At 36.7% G+C, this 15,144-nt stretch overlaps 3 protein-coding genes across 3 annotated transcripts; 2 read left to right on the top strand and 1 right to left on the bottom strand.

Moving 5' to 3' along the window:
- Positions 1-477: 477 nt before the first annotated feature.
- DSM5745_01281 (uncharacterized protein) lies at positions 478-1,086 on the top strand (the record flags this gene model as incomplete). The annotated part of the gene is made up of 1 exon (XM_026743297.1): positions 478-1,086. One exon carries the CDS (start codon positions 478-480, stop codon positions 1,084-1,086), a length of 609 nt encoding a protein of 202 aa, XP_026609142.1.
- Positions 1,087-2,492: 1,406 nt separating this feature from the next.
- DSM5745_01282 (SDR family NAD(P)-dependent oxidoreductase) lies at positions 2,493-3,311 on the top strand (the record flags this gene model as incomplete). Its single annotated transcript, XM_026743298.1, has 1 exon — positions 2,493-3,311. The coding sequence occupies one exon, from the start codon at positions 2,493-2,495 to the stop codon at positions 3,309-3,311; it is 819 nt and encodes a 272-aa protein (XP_026609143.1).
- Positions 3,312-11,028: 7,717 nt separating this feature from the next.
- DSM5745_01283 (uncharacterized protein) lies at positions 11,029-11,572 on the bottom strand (the record flags this gene model as incomplete). The annotated part of the gene is made up of 2 exons (XM_026743299.1): positions 11,029-11,295; positions 11,363-11,572. The coding sequence occupies 2 exons, from the start codon at positions 11,570-11,572 to the stop codon at positions 11,029-11,031; spliced, it is 477 nt and encodes a 158-aa protein (XP_026609144.1).
- Positions 11,573-15,144: the final 3,572 nt, after the last annotated feature.

Here is a 15,144-nt window from a genome sequence, read left to right on the forward strand (position 1 = left end):
TACTGCAAAAGGAGTATATCTTCCAAGGTTCCAAGGTCGAATACGCACATTACATATTGAACTACAAAGCGAACGCTTCTTTAGCCAAAGTCTGATATGTTTGACATTATACCATGGTAGGCGGTTGTACCAAAGCACTTTCTGATTTTCAGCGTTTGTTATCATGCCTTCTACCTTCAGCACAATGCATAGGTGCACGCAAAGATTTATAGAACAATACATAACTTGCTGAGATACCAGGCCGTTTGTCCATACCTGCAAGCCAGAGACTCGAGCTCTGGACACCTAAGCAGGGCGAACATTGCAAAATCTACTCAATTCCATTCACTTCCTCATTCACTGTATACTAACCATCCCTCGAGGCACCACTCCCAAACCCCCGAGATCGAATATTAATACTCCAGTTCTCCTATCAACACCCATCCCACAACACCCAATCCAACAAAGTACCATTGAACCTTGATACCAATCCTCAACATGCCAAATACTCAACGCCCCAAAACCACAACACCCTCCCCCATGGCTTCTACTTCAACCTCCCTCCTCGACCTCCCCACCGAGCTCCTCCTCCTAATAGCCGAGCACATGCCCCCCTCAGCCCTCATAGCATGTCACAATACATCATCTCGCCTCCGAGCCATCACCCTCCCACTCCTCTCCTCCCACACGAGAGACCGCTTCCTCTCCGAGTTCCAGCAAGCCAGCCAATCCGACTCCCACGCGCAAATGAACCTCCTGTACCCCTCAATCAGCGCCTCCCTCCGCCAACCATCCAACCAAACCACAGAAGCAGAAGCAGAAGCAGAAGCAGAAGTAGATCACGCCTTCAGCACCTCCGTTCTTCACGCCGCCTGCACAAGCACCAACACACCTATAATCTACTCCCTGATTATTCACCACGGCCTTAACTACAACACCCGCGCCCAGGCCAATAACCCCAACTCCACAGCCCTCACAACAGTAATGGCAAACCCTAACACCGCAGCCCTGCGAACCCTTATTGCCCTCGGCGCAGACCTAGCCGAGCCCTTTAACCTAAGCAACACCCTGTCCCACAAAACCAAGTACCTGCACCGCGCCGTTTAGTCGAACCTCCTTGGCGCCGTGAAATATATCTGCGAGGCGCGCCTTACTTCACCTCCCGAACTCGGCGGCGTGAACTGGCGCAATGACAGGGGCTTGACGGCGGTGCTCGTCGCGGCAAAGCGCGGGTTCCTATATATCGTGCGGTACCTGGTTAGCCGGGGCGCGCGCATCGACCGACAATTCGGCGACCGGGAGCGCAGGACGCCGCTTTGGTGGGCGGCTTGGAACGGGCATGTTGAGGTTGTGCGGTTCCTGGTGGGGCACTTGGAGGCAAGAGCGGGCGAGCAGGGGGGCAGTGTGGATGTGCAAAGGCACATTGATGATGCGGATGTGTGGGAGGTTACGGCTTTGGAGATCGCGGTTAAGCGGGGATGGGTTGAGGTTGCGGGGTTCTTGTGGGGGTGGGCGGATGTGAGGCGTAGAGATTGCATGGGATGGGTTCGATGGATTATGCGAGGGTTCCAAGGGAAGTGATCCATGGAGGGAGTATGCCCGAGGGGGTCTCTGGGAGGCTGAGGTGATACAGGCGCCTCGGGCGATGGGTGATACTTTTCCTTCTGTTGTTTCTTTTTAAAATGTGGATTTGAATCTTCTCGAGGTCTGAGGTTAGGAGACCCTTCAACCTTTTACTGAAGATTTGATCAGTCGACGAGATCTGGTTTACTTTGTTTGTCAGTTGTACATTCATCCGTCTTTGTATCTGTAGCCCTAGGAATCGGAAGCGTTGGATGATTTTCCCCTCCTGCTAGGGTATTAACAATTCTACCATACTTATGGTAGGTCGAGGGCCTGACTGGGCTGAAACAGAGGCATTACAGCCCGGCCCCCGTAGTTGGGATGTTGGAGCATCGAGCCTGATTGGGCACATAGAGAACTCCAGCTTGCAGGTGCAACATCTGATTGAGGAGTGTGAGATAGGGCGCCAGTGACTTGGTGGCTGGATGCAGGTGGAGGGCTAAGAAGCCATTTATACTATGGCTAGAGTAGGTACCATGATTTGAGACCATTCAATATGCCCAGGCAAAGGGTGAGAGAGGTAAGTAACTATCATACCAACTGCAATAAGATAGCCCCGGGTTTCGTAAGGATTACCCTAAGAGCAGTGCACCCCATACGCGCACATTAGGCCCAAGGCCTTATAGGTAGGTAGTACAGGCTGTAGTACAGGATAAAGCAGGACCAATCAGCAAAGGCAATAACCTCAGGGCTGCTCGGAGTTAAACCGAGTAAAAAAGCACGAATGCGGGGCCCCAGACCCCGGCCCAGCCAAGCCCCGAGTCTGCATCATTACGTAGACGGCGGTGGAGGTCATACAGAAGCCCCTCTTTGCTGCAGCTCACCCTCTTAAACCTGCACTCGTCCCAACTCCACCTCGCAAGTAAGCCATCCTACCATCTCATCACAACATGGCGACCGCACCCGCACTCTACCCAAGCCTGGCCAACAAAACCGTCGTGATCACCGGCGGCGCAGAAGGCATCGGCGCCGCAACGGTCGAGCTCTTCGCGCTCCAAGGCAGCAAAGTGATCTTCCTCGACATCGCAGACGACGCAGCACAAACCACCATAGCCCGCGTCGTCTCGCGAACCGAAGAAGCCGCAGCGCGTGGTGGACCTGCAATAACACCACCCATCTTCTACCACTGCGACGTGTCGAATCTCCCGACGCTCCAAGAAACAGCATCTAGGATCTTAAGCGAGCACGGACCCGTCCATGTGCTCATCAACAACGCCGCGGCAACAGGGAGCGCTGCGCGGATGGACACAGCGGGTGTTACAGCTGAATCCTGGGAAACTAATATAAACACGAACCTACGGCATGTCTTCTTCCTCACACAGGCCGTTTTACCCGGTATGAAAGAAGCCGGCTCCGGGGCCATCGTGAACCTCGGCTCGATATCGTGGCGGATTCCGGCGGCGGGACAGCCCGTGTACGCGGCGTGCAAGGCGGCGATTATGGGGCTGACGCGCGTGCAGAGTAAGGAAGTTGGTGGTGCGGGGATTCGCATTAATAGTGTTATGCCCGGGGCGATTGCGACGGAGAGGCAGAGGCGCGAGGTGTTGACGGAGGAATACCGGGAGGAGGTGATGAGGGGCCAGAGTTTGAAGAGGGATTTGGTGCCGATGGATGTGGCGAGGGTGGTTGTTTTCCTGGCGAGTGAGGAGGCGGGGGCTATCACGGGCAGCTCGGTTGTTGTTGATGGGGGGTGGGTGAGTGATCCTTGATTTGGGATGCTGGAGGGGTGTAGACGCCTGGAGAGTGCGCTTGACTGTGGTATGGTATGGTAGCGATCAGGGTAATCTTGATCCAATTTAGATCCAGAACCTGTGGGAATGGGTGACGGCCATCTTTCTTTTCTTTTACTATGGGCATGTGGCAATGACTAAGGTATGTCTACGAAGTTGAGGGGTATTTGTTGTGTGTAACAGCAATGGCTTGGTCTGTCTAATACTACCAATGTTTTAGGCTTTATATCAAGGGATCGTTCAGTTTCCCACTAGTTTCCCACTGAAAACTCGTTGGATAGCGTATTCGACAAGCTTGCCCGGTCGTAACAATGTTCCACTTCACCCATCACCGCCAGTATGGTACGTAGCCTTGCTTAACGTCGCAGCTCTGGGTGTAAATAGGCTCCGAGCAACTCTGAGCAAGAGGTACTGACCATCTGGGCAGCGGCATATGCTATAGAAAGCGTGGCAATCGCTTGGAAAACCAGTCTTCGCACAAGGATAAGTAACCCTAACTCCTGTCTCGACGGGACCTATTTGAACATCATGAAGCTGATCAAGAGCCTGCTGCATTATCGCCCCTCAGTTCATTTCCTTCTGCGCCCATGCTTCCTGTGCTTTGTCAGGATCTTTTTTGGGTTCTCTGCTTTTCCTGTTTTCCGTTTTCTATACCATTTCTCCCTCCGATTTCTCTTTTTTCTTTTCTGTTCTCCTTTGTGGAGACTAAAGTGAAGAATGCATCCAGTGCCATACCATATAAAAGTGTCCCAGGGTTTATCCACCCACCAAGCGACCATTTCTATAATACCAGTGAAACCAGTAACGCAAAGTTAAATATATTTTACACCATGTGAAACAGAGGCTTGAAGGGTTGATTAAGTTATTAATTTTATTTTACAGCTAAGACCAACCACTCAGGTACTAAAACAATGTGAAGGACTAAACAAGGCACTTCATAATTATCCATTAGCTAAATCCAACTAACCCCATTACAACAACCACAATAAGACCAATCTATCCGTTAACCTGATTGTAAGTAATTTAGCGGAGCTGATCCTCCGCCATGTAGTACTGTTTCGGTACTTATCTTTCACTAGGCACCAGTATTTCTAGGCTTCCAGCGTGCATTTATACGTCCCCAGGCCGTCGTGCGCCGCCTCTTAATCCATAGGCTTTAAAACCAAGGATTTATCGCAGGCAGCAACTTTATTAGGCGCAATAAATTTACTAAAGTCTGGTTAGGGTTCTCTTTTAAGGACTTTATAAACTTTTATAGCTGGACCTTTTTAATAGCGGGGAGCTTTATTTATCTTCTTTGCAATGCAAGGCTTACGGGGGAAGTTAGTAAAAGGTGACTGGTTTAATCTAGGTGTGGATTGGTTGTCTGCTTTCTTGCTTAGAAAGAAGAAGCAGTTAAATATTTAGTGATTTAGTAAGAGTAGGATCCGCCTACTGCTCTCCGTACATGGTCTCTGCATGCAGTACTATTAAGGATTTATTAATTAACTTATAAGATGCAGAAGCTTCTTGGGTCCTGTTAGTGGCTTAATCCTTAGTGTGGATATATAAAGGCGGCCTATTTTACAATCACTGCTATTAATTGCGAAGGCGCCTAAATGCATGCTACAATAATAAATAGCCTGTCTTCTCAAGTCATCTTTACGTGCCGCTTACCAGCATGGGAACCAAGGTTATGCCCTGCTTGTTTATTCCGTGCAAGTTAGCTCTCATTAGATGTTGCAGCTTTGTCCAGCCACCTGATATTTAATTGGAGATTTGGCAGCCTCTTGCGAGAGGAGTTCGGTGTGCTTGAAGCATAGACATAATTAGCACTTGGTAAATTGGTATTGTTTATTGTCCTGTGAATCTTGGCCCAGAGTCTAGAAGAGCGCCTATTGGGGTTGTACACCTTAACTTGTTAATAGCAAGTGTATAAAACTGCTACATAAATAAAAAAAATAGATTTATCTGGCTATCTTGTGCTTACTAGCTAGTATTAACTTTTGTAGACTTCTTTTTTAAATAAAAAACACTATTTTTTATCGCCCACCCACCCCTATTATTAATACTTAATGGCTATAGCTTTGGCATTTTGTTACTATGTAAGGTGTATAAATAACTTGGGCTTTTAATTAGGTCAAGAAGTTAGTTAGCACCTACTAAGTTAACTTAAATATAGGCTTTTATTTAAACTAACCTATTTTACTTTAATAGTAGTTATAGCATAGATTATATCCTGGTTAATTTTATTTTATATCCACCTAGTTATGTCTTTTAGATACAAAGTTAGTAAGGAGGTCGAGCTCACTATTAATAACACTTAATATATTTTAATTTTTTACAAGAAGGTAGTATTATCCTAATTTTAAAGCCATCTTTTTATTTTTTAAGCATTAAATTATTATGTAAGACTAACCATAACTTACTAGAACTTCCTGCGTGGTATTAAACTTAATATTAATTTTATTATTTTAGTGCTTGCGTATAATATCTTTACTAAGTATATTATTACTAAGGCTGCTTTATATAACTTCCAAGCTAATATTTTTAATTAAGATAATGTTTTTTGCCCCAAGTTTTTTAAGAATATTGTGTTTTATAGCGCTAAAAAAAGCAAAACTACTATTAAACCAGGCGTTAATAGTAAACTAGTAAATTAAAAAGTAAAAATTAAGCTATTTTTTTTTGCTACTTTTATTATAATTACCCCTGGTTTTTATGTTTTTTTCCGCGGCTAGACCTGGCAACCGTGAAAGGTTTATAAGGATTTTAACACTTGCTTTATGACCTTGTTTAAGCCGTCGCCTAATAATCCAAACAGATAAGTTTATACCTCTTGGGCAAGAATATCAAACTAACACCACTCCATATTCCTTACTTTAGATACCCCTATTACTAGCAGTAATAAACAAGTTATTATCCCTTTTTACTATTATTTTAAGCTTTTTATATTAAAGCCCCTGCATGGTGCCTAAGTAAGTATTAAAAATAATATTAATATTACTAGTTATAAAACCACCTTTTATAACCATGCCTAAATTAAGCTTTACCTAGTTAAAATTAAGCATGCTATTTATATTTAGCGCATAATTAATATAAGTATTATTATTATTAATAAAATTAAGCTTTAAGTAATAATTATACATAAGAAGCTATTAAAATATATTAAGTTTATTATATTATTTAATCCCCGTGGTAATAAGTACTAGGTTTTTTTAAAAGTAGCTATATAAGTATAGCCAGGATTTTATTATATAACTAGTTAAACTTTTTACTTAATTTAAATAGTGCGTAAACCTAGCCTTTTACTTTTTTTATTATTATTTTATAATTTTTAATTAACTTTTATAGCTAATAAAAGTGGTTACAAGCCTGTTTTATATAATACATATTTTTTTATTTAACTAAGCACTAGAATTATAAATAATATAAGTATTATTAAAACCTTTTTATATATATTATAATATTATTTAATATAATAAGGTTTAATTACTTAAGTAATTTAATATACCTATTTTTTTAGCTAAAACATCTTTTACTTTATTAAATTTATTAATAAGTAATATAGGGACAGCCCGGGCCTAATTTATAATAACCTTAAAAAAATTTATTTTTTTTATTACCTAGCTAAAAAAAAGGTAATAATTATTAAATTAAAAATTAGTTTAAATTTTTTATTTTTTTAATTATTTTTTTACTTTTAACATAGCCTAGATTATTATTATTAATAAGTTTATTAAGGGCCTTAAGTTTATTATTTTTATAAAATAAACTAGCTTTTTTTTATTAAATAATAAAAAAAAAACCTTTTTAATAATAAGTAGCATGTTAATATTATACTATACTTTAAAAAAATATATTTTATTTTATAAGTATATATATTTTTTATTTTTAATAAACTTTTTTTAAGTTAATAATATATAATACAGGCTAGAATTTACCTTTTTTACTATAATTAATACTAAAACTTTACCCATTTTAAAAATAAGTATAAAGCTAAATATAACAAGCTAGTATTTATATATAAATAATTTATTTAATAATAATAAATTAGTCTTATAAAACACTTATTAACTTAATTAATAAGCTTTTTTTATACTTAGAAAAATTAATAAAAGTATTTTATAAAAATTATATAATAAGTTTTAATATTACTTTAAGGTTTATTATAACTAGCTTTTTAATAATATTTTTAAGCCTATTAATAAAAATATATTTATAATAATAATTTTACTTATTAAGGCTAAAAAGCTAAATTATTATAATATAAACTTATTATAAGTTATTATTATTTTATTTTTTATTATTTATATACTAACCCTTAAACCAGCCTAAATAATTTACTTAATAAATATATTATTTTTAATATATTTAACATGCTCCGCGTGCTGGAGGTTACAACTTAAATATACTACTAATTAATATTTAGTTAGTAATATTTTATACTACTTTATTATTACTAATTATAAAAAGTATTTTTTTATTATAGTGTTAGTTATAAGCGCCCCTGGCATAAATTTACTTTTAGTAAACTTGGTAAAAAAAAGCATGGTTAGGGCTGGCTTGGGTATAATAGTTAAGACTAGGAGTGTTATATTTTAGGATTAATTTGGCCGTGTTTAAATAAGAGATTGCAGGTAAGAGGGCATTATAACCAAAAACGGGTAAAGACTTAGCAACCCAAGGTAAGACATAAGGTTCTGGATTTATGGCTTAACAGGGGAGGCAACAAGGTTTGTTTCACTTTTCGAATGCCGTACACTTGTTGAAACTAGAAAAAGGTGCAAGTCAGAACTACCTACTAATCCTTGCCTGCGTAGCCCTAAACGCACCGGGTTATATAGTACCCTGCCTCCTCGCTCCCACAAAGAGCCCCTCCCATCCTCTCTGTCCCTCTGGTCCTCCCGTCGAAACCAGCAGCTCGTAATTCCGCCTCACAACACCCTTATTCCCGCCCGAGTTCCTCCACAGTGTCTAGAACGCCGTGAAGCTCTCCTGCACAGTCATGACTCCCGATTCGTTGGCGTCAGCGGTATACCCGGCTACATTGGCCTTGCTGTAGCTCAGATGCCCAGTACTCGTCTAAAGACACGTCAAGAAACCGAGCAGGGTGGCCAGTGACCTTTGTAAATGCCACAGCTAGATTAGCGTAGGAAACATGCTCGATAGCTACACTGCGGTTCGTTCCGTTGGCGCGCTCGGTGTTGTTGAATAGCCAGCGAACATGATGCCCGCAGTCTTCCAGCGCGACGTGCGGTACTGCGCCTTCAGCAGTGAGCGGGACTCTCCAGGTAAGTATGGTGCCTCGGTGCCATTCTGATCCCTCTCAATGGCAGGCGCCATGGGCACATGTTCGGAAATTGTCATCTCCATATACAACCCCGTCGTGAACAGCGCGGCCCCATCCCCATAAGGGTTGACTTTAACACCTTTGACTCCGCAGCTTGAGCGAGGATCCTAGCCACTTGCCCACCCTCCCCTTCCCGTCCAATGGCCTGTTTAAAACTTAGGCCTATACCTAAAAAGCTTATACTTATAGTTTAAGTTCCTATAAATAAAAAACCTAATTTTATTATTTTAAAGTGTAAGCTTGTAAAACTAAATTACCTAAAATAACTTACTTTTTTTATAAATTATAAAGTTATTAATATTAATAAAGACACTGTTGCAGGTCCTGTAAGCATTTTAAAAATTAAATTTATTAATAAGTATATTTTTAAAAAGTTTTATATTTTTTAAGGTTAAAATAGATTAAGCACGGGGATATAGGATTTTATATTAGGATTTAATAAAGATATTTTTTATTAGTTTTTAGGGTAGGAAGCGCATGGTGGGGAGGCCTTGGGCGCATGTGCCGCTAATAATAAGGACCTTGGTTCTGGGTGTTGTTCTTTTGTGTGTTGGGCAACTACCTGGAAGTTTTGGTTCAGTGCATATGTGACAGTGAGCGGGTGGAGTCTGTAGATATACAAATCCATGCTGTACAACATACCTATAGTCAAGCATTTATAATGAATGATTTGATGCCGAGAGGGCACTCGATTGCAGGGATATCCATGCGACCTTAATATAACCGACGCGGTATGGGTCTCGCCCACCCTGACTAAGGTTATCATAGGTATGTTGTTGTCCGCACAAAGCACTAATAGGGGGTCATATTGTTTCAGACATCTACTCTACTTACAAAGCAGGTCTAGGTCTACCCAACGAAGGCTCGAGACGATGTCCATATCAGATATTCACCTGGTCGGCCACGGACACGCTCTACAGCGCGGGTACGGGGACGGGTACGTGGACAGCCAGATCGTGTAGACAACCAATACCATACAGGGCTATGCCCGCGCATTTCTCTACCTCCCTAGCTAGCTATTACCAATCCCAACGGCAACATTGGTTGCATTCCTCAACCCCTCCCACTCCCCCTTTAATATTAAAAATAAAATTATATTATACCACCTTTTTTTATAGTACATAATCTTACGCTCCCGCCCCTTTTTTATAAACCCTAGTTTTTTATAATATTTTAATATATTTTTATTATATAAAAATATACTAAGGCTAACCTAATATAACCTAGCATGCGTAAATACCTAGTTTAAAGCCTAGTTAATTATTTTATTATTATACCCCTGGTTTTAATACCTAGGCGCAAGCAAGATACTAAGAGTGCTGTAGTAGTGGTGGTCTGTTTTACTAGGAATAAGGTAAAAAATACTTAAGTAGCTAATAAGGATAGGTTTTAATGCCTTAAGCTTGTTTAATAAATTATTAGGTGTAAAAAAAAGAAGGTAGATTAAAACACTAAGTAAAAAGTTTTAAATCTTATTAATAAACTTTTTAGTAAATTTTATAAATATAGGCTATTAAAAACGCCCGGTGCTTATTATTTAAATTATAGGGTTATTAAAAATATATATATATAAAAAAATTTTATTTATTTTAGTATTTTTAGGGGCGCGGTAAGTTAAATAGGTAAATTTAAAGTAAAAAAGGTTAGGGGGCATAATGGCAAATTTAGGTTGGTTTCTAGGGCCATAGATTAACCTCAACAGCGGCTTATTGGGAGTTTATATAGTTAAGTACCCTAATGCCCGCTAGTCGGGGCCCGGGGTCCTAATCGGGTGCCCGACTAGAAACAAGGTGACTGGGGCTAAGGTTATCTTGCCTGTTAGCGCTAACAGTATTTACTAGTCTAAACTTGCTGACTACGTGTACCATGGAGCCTGGATAAGGTTTAATATTTAAAAAAATAAAATTATTACAAAAGGGTTAGGTTATTATTATTTCTTAATTTAAATAACTTAAAAGACTACTAAAATATAGCTAATTTAATATGTTAATACTAGGAAAAAAAAAGTAATAGTTAGTATATAAAACTCTTTATATAAACATAAATTATAAATTAACTAATTAAGGAAGTATTACTAACTACTTTTAATTAGTAATAGCCAAGCTACCTGTAATAATACTTGCCTTTTTATTTATTATAAAAATAGCCTAGCTCCTGCTTTTTAATACTATAATAATAGCCCTAAAAAATTTTTTTAAAGCTTATTTAGCTAATTAAAATACTATATTAAATTTTTTTTACTTAACTTTTTTATTAAAAAGCTATTACTAAAATACATAAACCTATTAGGCGCGTTATTATTATAAATATATTTAAAGTCCTTACCTTGGGAACCGCTCTAGTATATTTAAAAAATAAATATAACTACCGGGATGCAAGGCCATGACCTCCCTGGTTTCCAGTTCCAGGCCTTCGGGGACAATCCGCTCGATGCGCTCTGTCACCGTGCGCACATTGGTCTTGGTGAGTGCCCCGCTGCAAGGTAGCCCACCCGGGGGTCAGGCGGCGGCAGCCAATAGGGAAATTAGGCACAAGGGCCTCGTAGAGCCTCTTGTCGTGGTTTAATGCCTTTTCCATGTTTGCACGCAGTGTATCGACGGCCAAAAGAGCAATAGGGCTGCCGTTGATGACCTATTGGCTTTTAGCACAGCATGTTAGGACGGGGTTAACTACTTATGAATGGGGAATTGCCATTGACACGCTCCTCGGCTGCTTTGATGATTTTGCGATACATTGCTGGATCAGTGGTGAACCGGTCGATTCGGCTGGCTGTGAACTTGCCATCGGGGCCGATCTGTTTGCTCTCCATGAGATCGAGCCTGGACGGCGTGATCCAGGTTGTGGATCGGATGACATGAATGGTGTTTGACATCTGAATCTCATTACTCCTATTGCCCACCAAAGACATCGTTGAAGCGTATCAGGTTGCATAGCAGGGACAACCTGAATTCCATGTTAATTTTTTAGAGGGTTTTTACTACTTTCCCTTTGTTATTTCTCTGCTATTTACAGGCAGAGAAAAAGCTTTTAAAGTCCTAGTATAGCGGTAAAAATTATTTAATAGCTAGTAAATAACACGGCTTTTAGCTCACGGCCGCCAAAATAATATAATTAAATAAAACTATATAAAGTAAGGCTTTAACTTTATTATTAAGGGCTATAAAAAGTGTTAATAACTTATAAAGTAAGTACTGTTCTAGCTATAAAATTACTAATAAAAAATTTATTTATTTAGGTTAGTTAACGCCATATACTCTTCTCAGCAAGGTTGGATAACCCAGCAAAATCATATGCAAAGCAGGGGCAGCTAAAGGAAGCGGAAGAGCTTTCAAATAGTAAACTTAAACCTCACCCGGGGAGGTATCTATATTATACCTACATTTGGATATTTAGAACTAAAGCCCACGACCCTATATCCACGCATAAAGTTTTTGAATAGCATAATAGCATGTGATACAAAGCAAATAGATATGTTCCAGTAACAGGCCAGGACCAAACTAATACTGTGGCAAATATTCCAACTATTCCAAGGTTCGTGGGCCCTGAAAGCCCCCACCTGCAGGGCTTTATTCCAACCTTCCAATATATCCTGGTAGCAAAGGTAAGCCCCCCGGGCGTGTTAATTCAACCAATTGTCCCTCCCGTCTGTATATCTCTGATCCCTCGATCACCAACATCCAACACCACCGTCATGCCCCTCTCAATCCTGGACGGTGAGCCCTGCTGGAAGTGGGTGCCTGAGGCCACCGGAGGCCTTAGGGCTCTGGTAAAGGAAGGTTCTTCCAGCCTAAATAGCCACACGTAAAACTCTTTATTTATCCCTAAAATATTTAGCTAAAAAAAAAACTAAGTAATACAAGAGACTTTTATATATAATAATTATTTATTTTTTTAATAGGTTATAAGCCCGGGTTTGCTTAACTTATATACCTAATTAAAAGTTTTTTTTTTTAAGTTAACCCATACTAACTAAATATATAATATCTTCTTATTTTACCTATTTAACTTTATATTTTTTTTATAACTTTACTAGTTATTATAATAATTAAAAAGCCCTATACTTAGGGTAAAGGCCTTACTATAAGGGTATAAATATTATAATTTTATTTTATTTTATTTTAAACCCTTTATTTTTTTTTTATTTTTACCTTTTTAATTAGCTTTTAACTTTATAAATGTCCGCTTTCTAGGGCCATATATATTTAATTTTTTAATAAAAATAAGTTTTTTTAGTGGCTAAAAAGTTTTAAAACCTTTAAAGGTAGTATAATACCTTTAGGTTTTTTAATTTAAATTTTAACTTTAACTACTTCTTAAAAATTTAAATTAATTTTTAAATATTTAACTAGCTATTTTTAGTTACTAGCTTTTTTTTTATATAATTATTTTAGTATAGGCTTTAGCCTATTTAACCTTAATTTTACTATAATAACTTTTTAGGGCTTATTATTTTTAACTACCTTAGGTTTTTAATCCCTAAGTATTTTAATTCCTGGCTTTTAAACCGCTTTAATTTTTTTATTATTTAGTTTTTTTATATTTAGTTTTTTTATGTCTAGTTCTCCTATACTAAGCTAAAATAAAAAAAATAACCTTAATTAAAGTGGAAAACATCCCGGTTTTAATATTAAAAAACTAGTGGGTTAAATAAAACTAGTAAGTATTTTTAAAGCTTTAAAAGGCTGGCTATAGCCACTTTTTAAAGTAGCTAAATTAAAAACACCTTATAAAAACCCTTACTAGTCCCTTTTTTATTATATTAGCTTTAGTAAGTAAAAATATTAAAACCCCTAGTTAATAATTTATTATAAGCTAAGCTAAAAATATAAGTATTAATAATAAAGTTTTAATTACTATTATACCTTTTATATAGCCTTTTACTTAGCCTATTACTAAAATTATTACTAAGCTTATACCCCTGGTAAACTATAATAAGGCTAAAATTTAATAATAAAACTAAGACTATATAGTAGCTTTAATTTTTAGTTATTTAAGTTTTAATTTATAAAACCTTTTTATTAATAAATAAATAGTTTATAAGCTACTTAATAAAATTAAAAACTATTTTAAACTTAATATTAATATTATAATTTTTAAGGCCTGGGCTAACCTAATATCCTTATTTTATAATAAAAGTATTTTTAACCTTAGCAAAAAACTTAAAAAAATTTAGTAGGAATTTACCTGTGTTAATATTATACTTTTAGCTAAACTTATTATTACTACTTTTTATTAAGCCCTAAGTAACTAATTTAACTATTTTAAGGCCATGTACTTTAATAACCATGTTATTAAACACCTTTTAAAAAATATTATTATGCTAATTATCTCCCTAAATAACTTTATAATTACCACTAAGTTTATTAAATTAAACTAAAATTAGGGTACTAGTACCCTAGCACTTTTTTTAGTAAGATATTTATAAAGCTTAATGCTAAGTATTATAAAAACTACCTTAATATTATTTAAATATATAAAAATAAAGGTACCATAAATATTACTATATATTATTACCCTTATTATAACACGCTTTTTTATAATTAAAAAACCTCTTATTAACTTTATCCTAAGCTTAAAATTATTTAAAAAAACTTTTAAAGTGGTAAGGGCGCTAAATACCCCCGGAAAGACTTTAAATTTAAGAAAAATATAAAGCTTATGCTTAAGCTAGCACTTATAGCTTAAATTAGCTTAAATTTTAAATAAAAAATTATTTAAAATAATTTTATTTAATAAATTGCCCTAAATAATAGCTATATATAATATATTATTTATAATTACTTTTTATTTTAGGACCTTAAGCCCTATATTAATTCTAGTATTAAGGGTATTAGCCCTAAAGTTTTTAGTACCTAGGGTATTAATATTATTAAAATTTTTTATTATATTAATAGCTAGCTTAAAATCTTAGCTTTAAATAATATTTTATACTACCTAAATATATTTTTTATATTAATATTTATTTTTTAGCTATTAAATAAGTATTGCTTAGTTAGCTTTGGCTAGTAAAATATAAAAGCTAAAAAGCTATAAGGTATTAATATTATTACCTTATATAATTATAAATTAATTTAATACATGGCTATTAAAGTTTATAAAGTATTTTTTTAACCTTTACTAGGGCCTAGTAATACTAGCTATTTTAATACTAGTAGCTTTTATTTTTTAGGATAAATTTTTTTAGCTTTAGTATTAATAAATAGGTTATATTTTTAAAAATTAGCTTAATAAAATAAAAAAGGTGGTTTATAGCATGCACATGCTTAAAAATTATATTTATAAATTTTATATTACTATATGCTAGCAGGCCAAGCCTTATAAAAATATTATAATACTTATTAATTAATTATTTAAACTACTTTATATAAATATTTCCGGCCTATATTTACTCTTGTTTAATAAAAAGGTATATATTAGCTTTATTATAAATAATAAATTTTATTATTATTAGGTTATAGCACTAGCTAGTAAAAATAAATT

This window comes from Aspergillus mulundensis (assembly GCF_003369625.1).
Source record: "Aspergillus mulundensis strain DSM 5745 chromosome Unknown scaffold_0, whole genome shotgun sequence".
Lineage (NCBI taxonomy): Eukaryota > Fungi > Ascomycota > Eurotiomycetes > Eurotiales > Aspergillaceae > Aspergillus > Aspergillus mulundensis.